The 18,968-nt window shown below is 58.2% G+C and overlaps 2 protein-coding genes across 2 annotated transcripts; one reads left to right on the forward strand and one right to left on the reverse strand.

Moving 5' to 3' along the window:
* Positions 1-905: 905 nt before the first annotated feature.
* VOLCADRAFT_107349 (uncharacterized protein) lies at positions 906-13,840 on the reverse strand (the record flags this gene model as incomplete). The annotated part of the gene is made up of 16 exons (XM_002956654.1): positions 13,551-13,840; positions 13,185-13,346; positions 12,621-12,885; positions 12,015-12,167; positions 11,288-11,763; positions 10,704-10,960; positions 10,259-10,509; positions 9,781-9,959; positions 9,036-9,378; positions 5,329-6,003; positions 4,568-4,784; positions 3,627-3,814; positions 3,121-3,252; positions 2,630-2,773; positions 1,555-1,746; positions 906-1,232 (listed from the first exon to the last, which is right to left on the reverse strand). Exons 1-16 carry the CDS (start codon positions 13,721-13,723, stop codon positions 906-908), a joined length of 4,134 nt encoding a protein of 1,377 aa, XP_002956700.1. The 5' UTR covers positions 13,724-13,840.
* Positions 13,841-14,020: 180 nt separating this feature from the next.
* On the forward strand, positions 14,021-17,438 carry VOLCADRAFT_83724 (uncharacterized protein; the record flags this gene model as incomplete). The annotated part of the gene is made up of 5 exons (XM_002956606.1): positions 14,021-14,193; positions 14,880-14,985; positions 15,726-15,879; positions 16,376-16,561; positions 17,004-17,438. Exons 1-5 carry the CDS (start codon positions 14,169-14,171, stop codon positions 17,436-17,438), a joined length of 906 nt encoding a protein of 301 aa, XP_002956652.1. The 5' UTR covers positions 14,021-14,168.
* Positions 17,439-18,968: the final 1,530 nt, after the last annotated feature.

The raw sequence follows: 18,968 nt of genomic DNA on the forward strand, positions 1-18,968 counted from the left end.
AGATTCCCATGCCGCCTTCAGCGACCCACACCACTTGCCGGTGGACTGCGACCACTGGTCGGGTCAGCTGATCAGGTCTGTAAAACGGGCAATGCGCAAGTGGCAACTAGGGCGAACTCGCCACCACGTGCTCAACCAAGGATGGCCGCCAAACGAAGGGAAGTCGTGAGTCGCACAAAATGAATGATACCGTAGCAATACCCCAATTCACAGCACCAAGGACATAGCGGCATAAGAGGAAAGGATTGGTTGCAGAATATGAGGCTGGATTCTGAACGATAAAATTGACGAATTGAAATCCCCATGACGAGGATCTCGTAGGTAGGGCGTCGTCGCCATGCAATGGTCCGGAATGCGTCTTGTGGTGGTTAAGGCTAAACATGCCATTATACACAACCGCAGCAGTGCTGTTACGTTAAACGACAACGTATGCACATCCAACCAACGTACGCCACTATTCAGCCTGACGGCCAGACAGCCTGGTAATTAGCCCAGCAGCTACGCGGGGTCCCTGGACCGCACAAGCTCCCTAAGGCGGCACTCCAGTGCTGTTGCCATGAGCACGGTACCTCCACTCCGCAGTACCCTCTTACGCCCTACCTCACGATAACAGCCCTTTGTCCCTGGCGCTCACGCTGGTCCCCACTCCAAAAACGCTTCCCGCCTTCCCTTCGCAGTTCTCCGCGGCTCAGTTGTAATCAATCCTACACACATCTGAGGTAAAATCGCGCCTAGCTCCCATCCTTTTCGCCTGCTTCTTTCACGTCGTTCAGTTTCTTTAAACAACGCACTTTTCACCTACCAACACTGCGCCAGTGACCGCGTTTTAGCTCCCCTGCTCCCAACAAGCAAGTCCGCGGGGCCCCTCGTGCAATGCGGCGGCCGCCGCCACTGCCAACATCGCCCTAGTCCAAGAGCTCCGCCGCCTCTGCGGCGCTCAGCTCCCCGCCGGCAGTGACTCCGAAATTATCCGCGCCTCCTACGGTTGCGGCGGCAGCTCCAGCCTCCAGGGCCTGGTGGTACCTCCTCATGATGTCCGCTGAGGAGGCGGCGTGGCGCTCCACGAGGGCCCTACGCGCCGTGTTGCTGATCTCAAACACACCCTTGGGATCCTTGGACGAGGCGACGGACACCCAGTCGAAGGCAGCCCAGTTCTGGAACGCGCGTGCGTCGGGATCTTCCGAAACCATTGCACCCGTAATCTTGACCTTGTGCTTGCCGCTTGTGGTTTCCTACGGAATGCGGTTGTTGCGGGAGAAGGGGGTTCACAACGACTGCGGTCGAGGGGAGTCCTTCATCGATGCATACGGAAGGCACAAGAGCTCGCGTTACAAACGGCTCGGTATCATAGGCTGAGTCGGGAGCTCTTAAACCATCTCTTGGAAAAATGCACACATCAAATCAGAAAGCTCCCACCCGCCTTTTCGGCCTTGTACACCCTAGCATTCCCCCCCTCTGATCCCCCCGACCCCGGACCCCCCCGCCACTGCGGGCCCTGTCTATGTATGTACGCTTGTATGTACGCTTGTATGTATGTATGTATGTATCACTCACCTTCACAATGCGCACCGAGATGACGCACTCCTCCGCCTGAGTGGCCTTGAAGGCGTGCAGGAAGGTCTGGCTGGTGCGGGGGTCGTGGTGGCCGTCCAGGATCCAGGGGGTGCAGCTACACCCGGTCTCACACTGCACCGCCGCACGACCCATGTTCTCATAGGAGCGCAGGTAGCCCAGCTCCACAGTCACCTGCATACGCGGCGCCAAGGGTCCATTATTAGGCGCTCCTAGGGCCCAGCTGCGGGGTTTAGGGTCATGGCGTTTTTAGGCGGGCTTGGCCGCCGACAGGTTTTCGGGGTCCGTGTCGGTGCTACGAGGCTGCGGGAGTCTAAGGGGCCAGGAATCCGCCGAGGGTTGCGTGCATGTGCATTTGTATGTGCATGTGCGTGCCAAAACATTACTGAAGGGTAAATCAGCAGACGTCGGTGTACATGCCCTTGCGTGTGGATAGGGGGGGTGGGGCGAACCAATGGCGAATGAAGCAGAGAGGGAGGGGGACCCCCGGGGCTGAGGGATGAAGAGAAAACTTCGTCGTGTAGGGGAGGCGCAATAACAGATATGTGCTGGGTGTTGTAACTCGTGCGTCAGGTTGTGCAAGGTGGATGTTAGTGTGAGTGAGGCCGACATGACGACCACCATTCGGAGAAAGAAAGGTCAACGAAGAGAGCAAGATGCGAACGATGTCTGTGTTCGTGTGTGTCTGTGAGCGCTGTTGTACGGGTCTCTGTTTAGGCAGCTGTCACATCAAGGCCAGTTCGCGGTCGGGGGAACGAACGTCAACCAACGACCGCCGGCCAGCCGCTGCCAGATGGAATGAATGGGTTTCACCACAGCGCATTTCTACCCCGAGCGAGAGGAAGCGCAGATGGAGGGAAAAGGATAGGAAAAGATAGAAAGAATGACAGGTTATCGGAGGCGGAAGCGGAGGGACCGAGGCCGAAACTCGCCAAAGGCCTCAGATCTCAGCGCCCAGCAGAGCAGCTCGACCCACCCGCTCTTCCCCCAGCCTCACGGCCCTCTCACTCCCACCCCAAGGCCCCCTAGGGCATATACCGCTACCCAACAGACTCACCTGTGCATTCTTATCGGCACCGGTACTCTGTGTGTTGATCTTAAACTTGATGTACTTGTCAGGCGCATCCCCCACATAGCCCCATTTGGGCAGATGCGCCGACTTGCCCTCGTTAACCCACTCAAAGCCGTCCGTCTCGATCATCTGCCATCACGACAAGAAAAACCGTCGGAACATCAGGAACAACAATTAACGACAACATTTGCGGCCGCAAACACAAGCGGCCGGCGTTGACAAAGCAACCAAAATCAATCAGGACTAAGGGCTTCCCTGCCAAGCGGGGACGCGAAGGAAGATGTTATTGATGATAATAAGGAGGAAGGTCAGGAGCAGGGCCGGTAACAAACGGAAGCCCCGGCACAGCATCCCCTCTTCTGTCGTGCCTTTCCCTTCTCCCTGGCCTACCTACTGAGAAGCAGCTCCCCAACCCCGCAGCCGCAACCCACACAACCCCCATCCAACCCATCTCACGCCCCATGTTTCCCACCCACCGTGTTCTGGAAGGCTGGCCCAATGAAACACTTGTCCGCCGCGGACTCCAGGTTATCGGGCAGCATGGGGGCCGGCAGTAATGCGTTCAACACACTCAGGTCCTCAGCGCTGGGCTCATAGCCAGCGGCGACCTGAGGAACAGGTAGCAGTAGCAGAGCAAGGGGGAGATCATAAGAGACAGGAAGCAAAGATTCAACCCGACGACGGCGACGTCAAAAGTACACCAAACCGCTGGGGTTTATAAACGCGGGAAACCCTTCCACCCACCCCCTGGTTGATCTGGTACTCCCAAACGCCGCAGCGCTCCTGGGCCCTTGGCTGCACCAAAGAACCAAACTCGACCCCCGCCTTCCCAACACGCCACGAACACGCCTTCCCAACACGCTTTCCCAACCACCTTAAGCCCGCTCCATCAGCACCCCAGGTGTTACAACCCCCTTACTTCCTCCTCCTGCCACTGCCGCCACCCCACCCACCCCCGCCCATGCCACGGCACCACACTCACATCCGCCCACACGTCCAGTATGAGCTGTCCCGCCACCTCGGCCATGACCCTGTGGCCCGTGTGGCCATCCGGGTGGACGACGTCGTAGTAAAAGGCCATGTCCTTCAGTTGCAGGTCGATACCGTTCTCGTGCTGGATACGGCCGTTGGTGTCGGCACGCGGGCGCTTCACCTGAAAGCCCTTCTTGCCTGGTTGGCGACGACAAGTGTCGAGTGGTGTTTGGTGGTGTTTGGGAATCGAGAAAAATTGGGGAGGTGGAGAGGAGATCGGTGGGGTGTTAGAAAAAGGAAAATGGAAACGGAGAAGTGAAACCAGGGACTGGGGGAGCGAGAAGGCTGTCGGGAAGCGAGGGGGGAAGGGGAAGGGAGATGCCGCGAGCCAGCCGAGGTGGGTGACGGCTCAGTGTTGGTGGAGCGCCAGCACTTGGGTGGCAAGTGGTAGAACGTGCAGTAAGGTGAGCAGATGGCCGCTTTGTCTGGCCGTTCGCTTCACCCAGCCCCTGGTTCCTAGCGCCCGTCTGCCTCCTCCCGAGGGTGTGAATTTCTCTTCCCTCTGCGCTCCATCTGCTCTGCCTTACCCCCACCCAGCCACACCATGCGCGGTCTCATCAGAACCGCATTCAGCTCCCAATCGCTGCCAATCCAGTACGCGGGGGCCTGGAGTGCAAAGCACATCCAATACACCCCGACACCACTCCACATCGCCGTTTCATGCAGACCCGAGACACCTCAAAACCCCCGAGGCCGCAACCCTTCCCAGACCCAACCCGTAAATCTCTGCGCGAACCCGTCGCCCGGGTAATCCCCGGTCCTCCTTGATTTGACACACGTTCCTCATCCCGATCGCACACAGCGCCGCGATTCCTGCGCACACTTCCAAACCGCTTCGGCATCGATCTTCTGCTCCTAAAATCTTCACCTGGTCCCCATTGCCACACCCACCTTGCACCATGTGGTGGTAGCAGCATGCCTTGATGGACAGCTGGGGCAGCCCGTAGTAGAGACCGAACTCAGACTGCTGGCGCTCGCCGCTATTCCAAAACTGACCCGCCATCTCCACAGGGATGCGGAACCAGCAGAAACCGTGGAGCAACACCACGGCGGGCCGGTTGGGGTAACCCAGCAGCTTGCGCAGCAACTTCTCGTACGGCCGTCGCACCTTTTCCATACCGGAAGGACACGGGGGAAGGACACGAGGGAAGCGTGTGGCGGGCGGTAGAGGAGGAAGGGGAGAGGGAAGGCAGCTGCCATGGCGAGAGGTGGTTGGGGTTGGTGGTTGGTGGTTCGTGGGCATGCCAGTGGCGCTCTTGTTGTCGTCAAGCTCTTCCTCCGCCTCCACCCGCACCGTGCGGATGTCCCAACAAAGGAAGCCACCGCCCTGAGCGCCCAACCCTCCCGACAGCTCCCGGGTCTGTCCTTTCCCCCTCCCACTCACCACCGTCACGACAGAAAACACAACCCGTCCTCTGCTTTCCTCCCTCGACCCCACAAGGAGACAACCCTCACCACCCGCATCCCAGCCAACCCTCTGACCCGCCTCACACCTCACACACGATAACCCCGCTCCGAAACCCAGCACCATCCCGATTCCCTGTAACAATATGATCGATCTAACCAGGGTATGACTACCAACGACTTCCAACGGCGTTTCTGAAGGATGCATGTGCTCACGAGTCCCATCCGCAACCAGCACACTGGCACACCTGATTGTTCATGTGCGGCATGGGCATCTCGTCATCGTTCACGGCGTACTCCACAAAGATGATGTCCGCCTCCTTCGGCACGTGTACGTTGTGGCAGGAAGACATGTATTGGCTGCTGGTACCCGGCACCGCACCGTTGTGCACCCGCACGCGGCTCTTGTCGGGCAAGTTGGCGTCCAACACGTGCTGCAGCCATTTCGGGTACGACGGTGCGTCGACGGCGCCCTGGCCGGCAGTGATGCTGCCGCCGATGGTGACCACGGTTAGGTTACCGCCGTCGCGGTAGCGCTTGAGGGCGGCACGAAGCCGGGTGCGGTCGCCAAAGAAGGACTGCCCCGCACGACGCGTGCGCGCGTCAGTCAACATGTACACCATGCCAGGGTCGAACTCGTGGGCCTTACATGTTGCGGAGCTGCCGATGGCAAGGCCGGTGAAGCAGGTCTGAGTGCAGGTGGAGTCGTCGCCGCCGGCACCGCCGCGGGTGTCGTCTGCGTCGCCGTCGTTGTCGGTGCTCTTGTCGACAACGCCGTCAGCACTGAAGAAGTTGCTGCCGGTGCGGCCAGCAAAGCCGGTGCCACGGGAGACATGTTTCTTAATGGGAAACGCGGCAGCAAAAGTCAGCCCCGCCGGAGCATGGTCAGCTGAGGAAGCCGGTAGCTGCAGAAGCCGCTGTGGCTGCGGGTGTAACAGTAACAAGAGGCCCAGCACCAGCATCAAGGAGGTGCGGGGCGGCAGTAGCAGCCGTGTTGGCGGCCGAAGCGGCGTGACCAGGCATCTGCCTGGCATCGCGTGAGGACTTATTGCTACTCCTGTTTAACAGCTGTAGAAGCGCGTGGTACCTTAGCTTGCCTCCGCCGGAGAGTGCTAGGTGGGCTGGAGCGCAACCGTCGCACGAGGCTGTTCAAGGGCTGGCGGAGCAAGAACCAGGGGATGGACACCAGGGAGTGGTTGAAGGATATGATGAATCTGCCGTTTTGGGGGGCTGCTCCTGAGTCAACTGCTGCCCTGGATAGTCACGAGGGATGGGAAGTTGCGGCCGCATAACGCTGATCACGGGATTACATTAATTGATAGTGAGAAGCTTACAGAGGAAGGCGCTTATGCGGAGATCCACCGGATTTAAAGGCAGCAAAGGACATAGCTGGCCGAAGTGGTCCTCTTTTCAATATCTGCCCTCAAAGAGACCATGCTCCTCAAGTTAACAGTTTACACCAACGCTTCTAAGATGCAGACGCAATTGCTATGGGGGTATGCAGTCCAACAAGCCGATCGACCTTAGCAAATTGAACATAACTAGTGTTCCAAACTCACCTATGTAGGTATTCTGTCGATTGATTTTGTAAATGTCAAGGTTGCAGGGAACCTAACAGAATGCTTAGGATTGTGCTAGTTCAGCCGTTTGCAAGGACACCATAACTCGCTCGGAAATTGTGCCTACGATGGTGCCTCCACGGAAATCAAACAACTGATACACTTTGAGTTGTCACCGTTCGATGTCCATTGATGCCGTGAAACCTTCATCGGTAGTTACCAGTTAGCCGTGACTCCTATACCCCACTTCCCAAGTTTCGCGTGGAAACCCATACATATATCTATTCATAAATTGGTTATCTAACCTATTTACACTTGATTCACAAAACGCTGCTGGCATTCAGGTGTCTATATGCTGTCAGCCAAACGCCGGAAGTCACGAGACACACGAACCACAGCTCCGTCGGCATCTCTCCCATTCCAGCCCTGCTACTTCCATGTATACCTAGAATCTGAAGCGTAAGCCATAGATGCTGTAGACTCTGGGCCGGCCGTATGGAAGGCATGGGCGGCATGGCAAATACGACATTGGCTCCATTTAGCACGGCAAAAGGGAAGCTTCACCATTCCTTTAGATCATGCTTTCCCTCATACATGTGTCTTCTGATAAGTTTCTTCCAGCAGCAGGGAAGTGTGTGCGGCGATCCCATCGTTTCTAAGCGCTCCTGCTCCCCATCCGCTGTTGTAAGCTCGTTGGCAGTGCCCAGCAGCATAAAGTGAGGAAGGGCGATTTTTGAGAATATGTCTTTTCGGCCGTCCTGCCCAAGCTGGGTGCAACGGCAGGTGCTGCCGGCAGCCAAGGGCCACAGACAGCGTGACACGCACCCTCGCTCAGTACTCTCCTTCCCACTTCCCCCCACACCTTTCCACTTTACTTCTGCTCCCCTCTTGCCTCTTAGCCTCCATTTCCCCTCCTAAGCACTCCCGTGCCTTCCCGCCTCCATCTCTGTCCATCCAACCAATATATTTGCGACCACATCCCACAGCCCTGTAAACGTAGGTATTTTGTAGGTACATGCATTACATGTCTTTTGCCACCTTGGGTCACGTAGGTCCCTTTCGGCCATGGTCCTGGCTTATCCTTAAGACCTATCCAAGTCAGGCCTAACTCCCTCGACCAGCAGGAACCCGTATGGGTGCAACTCCCATAGTCAGACGCGGGACATACCTGACCATAAAATTCCGCAATTCTGCTGTTTCCCTTAACCCGATTTGTTGCTCAGGGCGCTGGTTGATCCGTGCGACTTGTAGAGTGATGCGGGATGAAATGGCAAAGGCCATGACAACTGTAGAAGGACCCGACAGCCAAGCCAAACACCAATGTTCATCGATCAGCGACGACCTGGCGCAAATGCTAAAGGATGCGGGCTTGATGGCTTTAGCTCGACTATGTGTTGTTGGCATTAATCTGGTCGTTTGCATAGCGGTAGGAACACCTCCAGTGAATACAAGTAGGCAGCACGTTGGCTGGAGCCAGCTGCAGGCCGTCACACGGGCCAACTGGCCCCGTTCCAAGGAAAGCCCTATGTAACTCCTAAATGTCGGGCAGTGTGGCCTCGACCTTTTGGCAGTCCTTCTTTCCTGACGGCCCATGTAACAAACCCAACCTTCTCAACACGTTCCACACGGTTGATAAGTCAGTCCACAGCTGCACTGCACTGCGCTTAATTACGGAGTCCGGACAGCTGCCACCGCCGCAGCTTTGTCACCTTCATTCTCCCAAGGCCCGTTAGGCTATATTGCATGGATGGATGGTCTATATTGCACAGCGCATGTCGTCCATCCATCCATCCATCCATCCATCCATTACTCGCCCACCTAGCCAGCCAGCCAGCCGTCAACCTTTTCCAACACTCTTACTCGCACTCCCAAGGCACCTGCAGGCGCAATCACCACCGGCAGCCGGACCCTACACCGCCGCCTGGACTGACCGACTGGCGACCAGGTGTGCTGAGCTATCCTGACCTCGCACGTACCCACCACTCCCCACCAGTCCTCCGTGTGCATAAACAGTTGTCGAGGAGAAATGCGCGCGCCGAATACGTGCTGCTGCTGCTGCCGTTGCCGCCCCAAAACACACGTGCGGCAGCAGGCCCCAAAGCGAAATCGTTCTTGCCCTTGTCCTCAACCCAAATCAAGTGGCTCCCGGCTTCAAGAGACGGCGAATCGCCGCCAAACTTCTTGATTTCCCCGGTATCGGCACGCGGATACAATCATTCAATCATTCAATCGCACGCATGTTATATCGATTCCTTCTTACTACAACCTCTTCTTTAGCCGTCCGCCCGTATTACCAACCCCGTATTACCGCCACACTGCTTCTCACATCACCGGATCAACCCCGCGCGAGCATACCCTGACTTCCCCGGTCGGGCCCTTCCTCAAACACGCCTGACCTCCACTCGAGTCCTCTCCACCACCGGCGCAGCCCCAGGCGACACCACCACGTGGGCGAACGTGCCGCCCGCACTACCCCGGGACAACCGGCCAGGGTTAATCACCACCACTGGCGCCGTACTCATCACTGCCGCTGCTGCACCAGTGCTGCCAGTACGATTGACAGCCTCCATGAAGTCCGGCGGGGCCCCCGCCATCCACGTGGCGGGCGTCAGTACCTTTGCGAACGGCGCCAAATCGGATGGTAGTAGCAGCACATCCGGCGCAACGGGCAACTGTAGCTGGCTGTAGTGGCTAGTGTCCAGACAGGTGCCCGGTGGGGCCGGGTAGAGCGGGTAGTAGCTGTGGCAGGTTCGATATGGGCAGGGAGGTGATGAGGGTCAGATGGGGGGAGCCCTGGCCCGGCGATAGTGTTAGGGGTTGGTGGTTCAGCGGACGGCCGCGCGGGTTCATAGCAAGAAGTTGGAGGCCTAAAGTTAGGATTCGTTGACTTGTGTAGAGGTAATGCCAACCTGGGCACTGTGCACGGCGTTCTCGTGCAACGTGTGGGCAGCACCTGGGTACCCATCGTGCTCACTGCATCCACACGGGTAACAGCTTTCCGCTACCACAAGAGGAAGGGGAGAGTCCCATATTCATACTTTGTTCCGTGTTCCCCTCACACCCTGATCGTCGACCTCGAGGTAGGCAACCCCAACCCCTTGACGTCCACCCACCCTCCCCCCGCCCCTTCCATCCACCCACCTGCGCTGCCCGAGCACATGGCTTGCCAGAGCCGGCAACCTCTCCCCACCCCCAGCAGTCGTCCCCGGGGCCATCCGGCTGTGTTCGCTGGCACTCAGTGCCTTGAGCAGGTCCGTGGAGCAGGCCCCCACCAGAAGGGGGCCCAGGGACACAGTGGCGGGGTTCTGGAGGGCAATAGCCTGGGAGGGAGATCGCACGGGGAAGGGTGCAGATATGAATGACCGGGACAGCAGTGCAGGGGCAAGGAGGGGCGAGGAGGTGGTAATGTGAGAAGGCAGGATGGAATGGGACTGGCTGGAAAGACCAGAAAGGGGCTCATTCCGTCAGGAGCCTGAAGATTGGCACCAAGACAGACACAGAAACGGACGAACAAACACGACACGCAGGCGTTGCTTTCTTCTATCACAGGCAGGTTTCTTCCATCGCAGGCAGGCGAGTTGGAACAGACATACGAACACGTACACACACACGGACACACCTTGTCTGGCGGGCCCACTGCCTGCGCCACCGCCGTCATGGGTGGCTGCGGCAGCACCGGCATCGCGGTAAGGTCGCGAACTGCCGGCATGATAGCCACCATCGCGGCGGGGTGCTCGGCCCTCCACACCGCCAGCCTCCTCACCACCTCCTCACGTAGGAACGACTCAGCGGTGCGGTCAGCTGCCAACAGTCCAGGGTGCTCCTGGTCCACAAAGGGACCCAGCAGCAGTAGCACATCCGGCGGGTGGGCTGCAGGGAAAGGAAGGGGGAGCCGCGGAAAGGGAGGGACTGGGGGTGCAGTAGAGATAAACTGCAACAACACGATGGAAGCAGAGCTGCACGACAACAAGTCTCACACTCCCAACCGGTAATCCATCGCCGCTACGGAAAGGCCTGGACCGTCCATCCCTAACGTACAACCCCGCTATCCCGGCCCTACCCACCATTGCAGTACGACAGGAGCTCCTCCAGTGGCGAGTACGACAGATCCTCCGACAGACAGTAGGGTCCGGCCGCCACAACTAAGGAGAGGCCGCCCTCCCGCGACGCCGCCCCGTTGGGCCCGGCTGTGGCCCCCGCCGTCACCATTGTTGATGACGGTGGTGGTGGTGGCGGCACATGCGTCACCAGCTTCTGTGCGATGAACTTGCCTCCCGTGGGGTTGAGGCCGTAGGCGCAGATGGACTGGCCGGGGAAGAGCCTGCCCGTACGATGCAAGTAGGCGGCACAGCCTAACGACTGAGAAGCGCTCTTCCAGCTCCCCGGGTAACGGACGCAGGGCTGCACGCAAAGCTCCCAGCTATACTTTCTCACCCCGTGTAATCCTGGGGGCTCCGTGGGCCCCCCCAAGCTCAATCTTCACGCGCGTCAAGAAACGCGCGCGTTGGTGTCTTCCCCGGACGCGTCTCCTTACTTTCCTTACACTTCCCACCGTACCTGTTACGTTTGTTCCCCTAACAGGCGCCCCGAGCGGGCGGGCTTTTCTCCTCTTAACCTTTCCGGGAAGCCAGCCCACCCACCCACCCACCTGTAGGCTGGTAGGCACGAGACGTCCAGCCGCACTCGCGCTCCACCGCTGGCTTCACGACAACCCTCCAGCAACAAGCTCTCTGAGTTTAGGGGTGCTCCCTCAGTTTCCGCTAAAACCCGCCCCGCCACCCACACAGGCTGGTGGCTCATATCGGCCACAGAGTGCTGCAGCGGCTCGGCCACGCCAGGCGCGGCGGCTGCAGCCTGGGGCGGAGCGGCACCGCTGCCGCCTGGCGTGAAGAGAGCCCCCGGCGTGGCGGCGGCTTGTGCCGCAGCCGACGGTGTGCCCACCACCGCCGATGCCACCGGCGGCGGTGCAAGCCCTAGCGGCGTGTTAATCGCGGCAGCTGCGCCACGGGGCGTGCCCGTTGCCGGTGGCTGCAATGCGACAGTGCCCGAGGCTGTGGCTAAGTGCCGTGTCGCCGCGGTGAGCGCGTCTGCAAAGTCCATGATGCGCTCATCCAGGGCATGGACCTGCGTATTGCGGGTTAGGAGAGGCGACCAAAGGGAGAGATGGCCAAAGGATGCAGCAACCACGGTCACCCCCTTCGGTGTTGAAGCTGGCCTGCTATTCTGGCATGGCGCACAGGTGTACGGTTAGTAAATGCGCCAGGAATTGTTAGTTAGTGGTAGATATTTTGCTGGCTTCCTGAGGAAAGAACTTGTGCTTCACGTACCTCTTCTGCCCTATCCTGACACATCCCTCCCTCCCCCCACCTCCGTACCTTCGTCTCCAGCACCTCCATCATGAACAGCAGGGCCCCCGTATCCAGCGGAGGCTGGCCCAGCTGCCGAACCACCACACCAGAACCCCGCTGCTGGGTATACGCTGCTGGGCCAGGCAGGTTGTCGTTCAGGACTGCAACCAGCTGGCCTTGCTGTATTAAACACACGGACAGCATGAAATGGATGTGGGGTGGGGAATTAACGTGCCAATTGAGGATAATGATGGGGGTGTGGGCGAGAGCCCCATCGGCCAGGCGAACGGATGAGGGATAACGGATGAAGAGAAGAGCCATACGTTGAGGGATGAGCAATCCGTGGATGTTGCTTGGGAGCTAAGGGTACTTTCAGCACGGAGGAGATGGTGGCACACGACCATACCCAGGAGGTCAGCCTTCCACCCACACCACAACAGAACACATAACCCCACCCCTTACGGCTCCCTCCCTTTCCCTTGGCTCTGCCGCTCAACCCAAACCAATGCAGCATCAAGAAATACACGGTACAACACTGCGATGTGTCAAGACCACGAGGCCCCAGTCTGGCGGTCTGAAGCAGAAGTTGCAAAAGGACTAATCCTGCAGAGTTTGGAGCTTAATGTTACTTACATTAGTACGCAGCGAAAATGCGCTGGGCGGCTGCGTCGATGGTGTGCCCGCTGCCGGCCGAGATGCAAGCGGCGTGGTCGCGATGCTGCCGGCGCCGCCGCCGGCACCCCGCCGCTGCTGTTGGGACTGTAGCCCTGATGGCTGCGGCGTGCCCATCACCGCGCCTACCGCCGATGGCTTAGTTGCGTTCCCCGGGTTGACTGAGGCTGGGTCCAATGCCTGTCGCTTGGCACTTGGAGTGGTATAATCCAACTTGTCGGGCAAGCTGCGGCGTGGATTAACAGAAAGACAAGAACCAGAAGGGGGAAATATGGAGTGAGGAAAGAGCGACAGGAGTTGGAGGAAAGATTTTGGAGGATTTTGGAAACTCAAGTAACCGCGGAAAGGAGGGTCGCCCAGGCAGTCACACGTGAATGGGCCAAGGCAGTGGCAGGGTTGGCGCGCCGTTTCAAATGTTGGCGCGCCGTTTCAAGTGTTGGTTACGGATAATGAAAACATTCACCGCATGGCTAACGTGGGGAGAGCATTGCAATTGGGCAATCAAAGGCTTGGCGCCATACTTACTCCTCCCATGTGGGTTTCGCTGCCTGGGGAACAGCCTTAATGGCAGAGCCGCCCATGCCGCTGGGGGCCCCACGCGGCCGTGAGTTCTCCTTGCGCTGCTCACTCTCCAGGTAGTCTGCAACAACCTTGAGCCGCTGCGCTGTTACCTCCATGCTCCAGTCGCTGCGAAGTCAGCGAGACGAACTAGTGTGGGCTCTACTTGGCAGGTGTACGTGTAAGCATGCGCGGTATGCGAAGAGCATGGGTATCATGTGGAAAAAATGCTCTCGCTTCCATGGCGTTGTCTCTGTGCCACTGTCAGCAGAATACTGTCGGCCCAACATCAGTGGGTTTAAGCCGCAGAAATGCCTGTCCCGACGCGCGTACCTAATAAGGGCGAAGCTGTCATACTGATTTGCAAAAGATTCCGGGGTAATCTGCAGCTGCTGTGTCAGCTGCTGCGCTCGGACTGTGAGGGCAGCGTCGCTGAAACTATAATTTTTTGAAGCGAAAGCTCGCTCAAGTGCTGCCTGCTGGTTGAGTCCTGCAGCTGTAGCCATGTCGTGCACGCTTTAGGCTTGCGTGCTCAAGAAAGGTAGAGATTCGCCTCCATACGAGCCAGGCGACAGCTGCTCAGAGAGCAAAGGTCTGAAGTAAAGGTGGGTATATGCACTTCAAACTATCATAGCATTAGGTGAGGTGCTCACAAAGAAGTCAACAACTGCCAGGGAGAGCTCAGGGCTGGTAACCTGGCGCCAAATTCCGTTGCATGTCGTACAACACTTGTTGTATCACCATTGAAGGATGGTTGGGCAAAGAGTCAGCCCCACAAGTTAATTTTGTTTCCACCTCCATGATGTATGCGTTTCGCTTCTGTCCATGGTTGTAATAAAAGGCATACGCCCAGCAGAGCTGCTTGCCTGTCTCCTACGTTAATATAACCTTAACAGTGCTTAATTTAGATCTCCTTCTCTTTCAGCACAATTTGCACAGTTATAGGTAGCTATGTCTCGGGTATTCCAACCCGTGGGTGAGTGTCGGGATGGGAGTCGGCGGAAGGCATGGCAAGGCCCTGCATCGGTGATGGAGCGGATTAATGTGTGGCGGCCACATACCTCGCAATCTTTTATCGCGCTCGTGCGATTAGTGCCGGTCAACTGGTTGTCGCAAGATGCTTCTGGCAACTGCCCTCCGAAGAGGACCAGAAGTATAAGTTTTTAAGTTGGATACCTAGCTGGCCTTTGTTATGACTTTAGAGTTGACCCATCACTATGCAAACCCAAATGAGTTAGGTGCCCTAGTCCGTGGATGGTAGATGGCAGGTAGGATCAAACACCCAAAGGAGCACATGATTCTCGTAATTAGGTCGTTGTTGAGAGGAGGACGAAAGCGATGCAGGTGGGGGCGCGCTGGTGTCGCTTTATGCCAAGGGCGGTTCTAACACCCGCTGCCAGCTGCCGGCCGATGCTGCACTGCTACGCGCTTGCACCGCGCAACCCATTATTAGTCCCACCATATATCGCCACGTGAGATAACTATATTCCCTCGTTGCCATGCTTAAATTTCGGATGGCACTCCAGGCCTGGGTTGGCGGGCCCCGCGTGGCGGCGAGCATGTGCTTACTCCTATGTCTTAATTGTCGTGACCGTTCTTCCCTGCCTTTCAACCTTTCCTCTGGCCGTTTGTCGCTTCCTCCCTGTTCACGCATTGTTACAGGTCAAAAGCGCCTGACCAACATCGCCGTGGTACGACTAAAAAAGAACGGCGAACGATTTGAAATTGCTTGCTATAAGAACAAAGTTGGTGACTGGCGCAGCGGCATGTGAGCAACGATGCCGAACTTGGGGCATGGGGACAAAAGGCGGGAGGGTTAGAGGGAGTAATGGAGAGGATCATCAACCCTCCAACATGCAATTCCGCTCCACAATGTAACCCCCCAAGACACACCCGTCCCTCACCCCCTCCAACCCCCTAACAACCAGCACAGCGCTCGTCCTTCTTACAGCTAGATCCTGTCCACGGAACTCCCCGGGTTTGGGCGACCAGCGATGGCCTACAAGGTTTAACAGGGTTTGGTACCTGCCCACATGCAAACCTCCCGCCGCGGCTTGGTTGGTGCTCTGGGCATCATCAGCGGATGGCTGTTTCATTGCAAATGATCATCCCCTTTTTCCAGCCCAAGCCCAAGCCCAAGCGCACTTTCCACGCTTGGGCCCTTGCCCGGCGCCCGCGTTCCCTGCGTGCCCCCAACGCGGCCGGAAGGCCGGGAGCTGCAATCCAAAGAGACACAACCCAACAGAGCCGTTCCCCCCTGCCCTCCCCCAGTCCGCACACACCCTTTGCCATCCTTGGCCCGGGGCACTATGCTTGCATTCGGTGATTGGGGGCTTGGTTTTACACGGCTTGGTTTTGTTTGCCACCATCGTCATCATAACCCCCTGCCCTCTCCGTGATTGTGTTACTGCATTTCGGTCTCCCTCGCACACCTACCTACCTGCCTACCTACCTACCTCACACCAATTTGTTCCTCCGCTTGCTCCTCCTCCTCTCCCTCTTCCGCAGCGAAAAGGACCTTGATGAAGTGCTTCAGACCACCACCATCTTCCACAATGTGGGTAAGGGGGTGGTGGCCAAGGACAAGGAGCTGATGGCGGCTTTCGGAACCAGCGACCAGAAGGCCATTTGCTTGGAGATTCTCGCCAAAGGGGAGCTGCAGGTGGGACCGCCAGGACCAGGAGGGGGGGAGCGGGGCAACGGAGGGTGCATGGATGCGGGTGGGGAAGGGGAAGACGAGGGAGTTTAAATGGCAGAGGGGAGGGGGGGAAAGGGAGTGGAGGACTTGGCAACTCGGGTGAGCCTAAAGGTAAGGGAAAGGGATATGGGTGAAGAAAGGGAGGAGGACGATGGAGGGGAGGCAGGACGTGCGAGGGGAGTTGGGGTATGCTCAGGATATACCTTCTGGACCACATCACTGCTACCTCCCTCACAGCAGCACACTAAACAACAACATGCGCGGGTAAAAATGCGCATGGCCTCGTGCATGGCTCCTGGATAGCCCCCCACTCGACCGACGAACAGTCACGTGGTTACACCTTTCAGGACGAAGCCGACTGCGTGCAGCTAGCTTTAATGCGGCCCTACCATGGCGCCATGGATTACGAACGAGTGCATGCGTATCGTACACGGCATCCTTCCGTACACGGCCTGTACAGGTGTCTGATAAGGAGCGCAAGTTGGAGTACGAACACTTGTTCAAGGATGTGGCCGGGGTGTTAGTGGAGAAGTGTATCAACCCCGCCACCAACCGGCCGTACACGCTATCCATGTTGGAGCGGGCGCTGCGGGACATCCACTTCAACGTGGACCCCAAGAAGTCAGCAAAGCAGCAGGCGCTGGAGGTGCGCGGCATTGCGGAGCTGGTCTGCATGGAGGGGGGTCTGGGGGTAGCGGTCCACAGCTCGAGGGTGGGCAGGCAGGAAATACATGACTTGTGCCTGTGGGGGAGATCAGGACAGCGCACGGCCTCGTAGGACACGCCCGGGATAGCGGAGAGAGGTGTCGAGAGCAGCAGACTGTTAGCAAAGTACATAAAGCTTACCACTTAAGAGTGGTGAATGAGCGAGGGAGCGAGGGAGGGGGCTTTAGAGGCGGCAGCATTGGGCTACGCGGAAGAGTGGAGGGATGTCTGTCTCGTTTTCTCGGTAGCCATTGCGACTGCGGTGGTGTTACTGGTGGTGGTGATGGTGTAGTAGTGGCCGCGACTGCCTCCTGGGTCCGCCAGGGGCCCATCCTCCCACCCATCCCCCAATCCCTCCCCCTCCCCCGCTGTCCTGCCCCCAGGCGCTTCCCCTGTTGCAAAAGGAGTTCCCAATAGAACGAGCCCGGATGCGGCTCAAGCTATCAGTACCCGTGGGATCCCAACAGGAGCTGGAGCAGCTGCTGCAGAGGGAGGCAGCGGAGGTGCAGTCGCTTGACGTTGGCGGCGGGGCCGCTGGGGGGGTCTGCACGGCCGTGGCGCTGGTAGAACCGGGCTCCTTCCGCAACCTGCATAACTTTATTCAGCAGCAGTCGGCGGCCTCTTCGCGGGGGGGTGTGGGTGGCCGGCTGGAGGTGCTGAGCTTGGCGGTGATGGCGGAGGGAGCCACGGTGGAGGAGTTCGCCAACTGGATTGGCGCGGCGGCGGCGGCGGCGGTGGGGCGGCCGGTGATGGCGGCGCCGCTGGGGCCGGAGGCGGCGGAGGCGGAGGGGGCCAGTACGACTGGTACGCACGGTTAAGGGAGGAAGGGAAAGAGGGGTAGAGGAGGATGGGAGACGGCGAGTGTGTGCATGCTGCTGGGGAAAAGAAGAGGCAGGATGTTGCAGTTCGCATAACATTTAAAAAACTATACAATCTTGTGGCTGCTATAATATGGAAAATACGCTAGAGAACCCTGTTACCATGTTCGCGCGGAAGTTCGCGTCCTGTAAAAAGCAACAAGAAATATAAAGGTTCATTTGGAAAACTGGCTTTTATAGGATTGGCTGTTATGTATGCCGCTGCAAGCCTGGCGACAAGCTACTGGTCGGTGGCTGGGAGGCAGTTGCTTTGTCCCCCTCTGCGTTTGTCCCCAAGAGCCTTTATGGAGATCATTCGGATTCTCCTTTTGCTTGTCACCAGTCGGGAATAACCCTGCCAAACCGGTTGGTAACTTCGTCGCTTCGGTACCTGGCCGGTAGGTAGGGTAACCGACATAACGAACTGCTGTTGGTGTGTTCCCTCTGGAGTCCATGCGCTCTTCCTTCGAAAGATAAAGCCACTTCGGGACTTTGGATCCTGTGCTGCAGGGCCTTACGCGGCGGCGGAAGGTCGGCAAGCCACAGGCGCCGCAGCCAGCGTCAGCGGGAGGACCGCCCGCAGCACGGCGGCGGAGGCAGCAGCCCCGCCATCGGGGTTGCGAGGTGATGGCGGCAGTCGCGGCGGCGGTGGTGCGGACTCCGGAGCGGTTGGGAAGAGTCCGCAGCCCCCCGTCCAGGCGGTGGTGTACCCCAGAGGTCCGGTCAGTGGGTTGCCCGAGGAATACTCGTTCCGGAGGGAGCGGTTTGCCGAGCTGGACTTGCTTCAGGTACGTAAGGAGGCTTCCTGCAGTTGCTGCTACTGCTGCTGCTGCCTCTGATGCCACCACCGCCGTCATCATTTCGATACCATGTCGCGTATCACAGTTCGTCATAATGCGACGAACTGTCGCAAGGCATACTGTTGGGTTCCTTTTACGGCCCCGCGACCAGCGTTCACCCGACTCCCCCTCCTATCCGCCTAACCCCCCCAACTGCCTGCTCCTGGGCCCCTTTTTTCTCTGGACAGCCTGGTTGGACGGTGGAGCTACGGAGCAAGGGTGATACGGTGGAGGCGGTGTTCTTCCACCCCAGTGGGGAGCGAGTGGGGGCCTTTGCAAACGCTAGGAGAATGGCGCTGCAGGCTAGCAAGGCCGCGGCGTGAGGGATGACAGAGCGGAAAGAGGGAGCGAGAGGAGTGTCGGGAACGTTGGATGACCGGGACCCGGCCTACCTGAATGACCCAAATCAGATTTGTTGCATTCGACGTGTTGTGAGTGAGTCGATGAGATGTGGTGTGTGTTGATGTCCTCTGGGGATGGGATGTCCGGAGAGCTTGCACGTGGCTGTGGAGTGTTGCCGGCTGCCTTTGGGATTTCGGATTCTCGGCGGGAGGTAATGGGGAACCTGTTCCGAGTTTTTGGTTACATTAACACGTCTAGTTGGTTGTGGACCTTGTCCTCAGTTTCGCCGCAAGGTGCTAAGCTGTATGTT

Source organism: Volvox carteri (genome assembly GCF_000143455.1).
Source record: "Volvox carteri f. nagariensis unplaced genomic scaffold VOLCAscaffold_63, whole genome shotgun sequence".
Classification (NCBI taxonomy): domain Eukaryota; kingdom Viridiplantae; phylum Chlorophyta; class Chlorophyceae; order Chlamydomonadales; family Volvocaceae; genus Volvox; species Volvox carteri.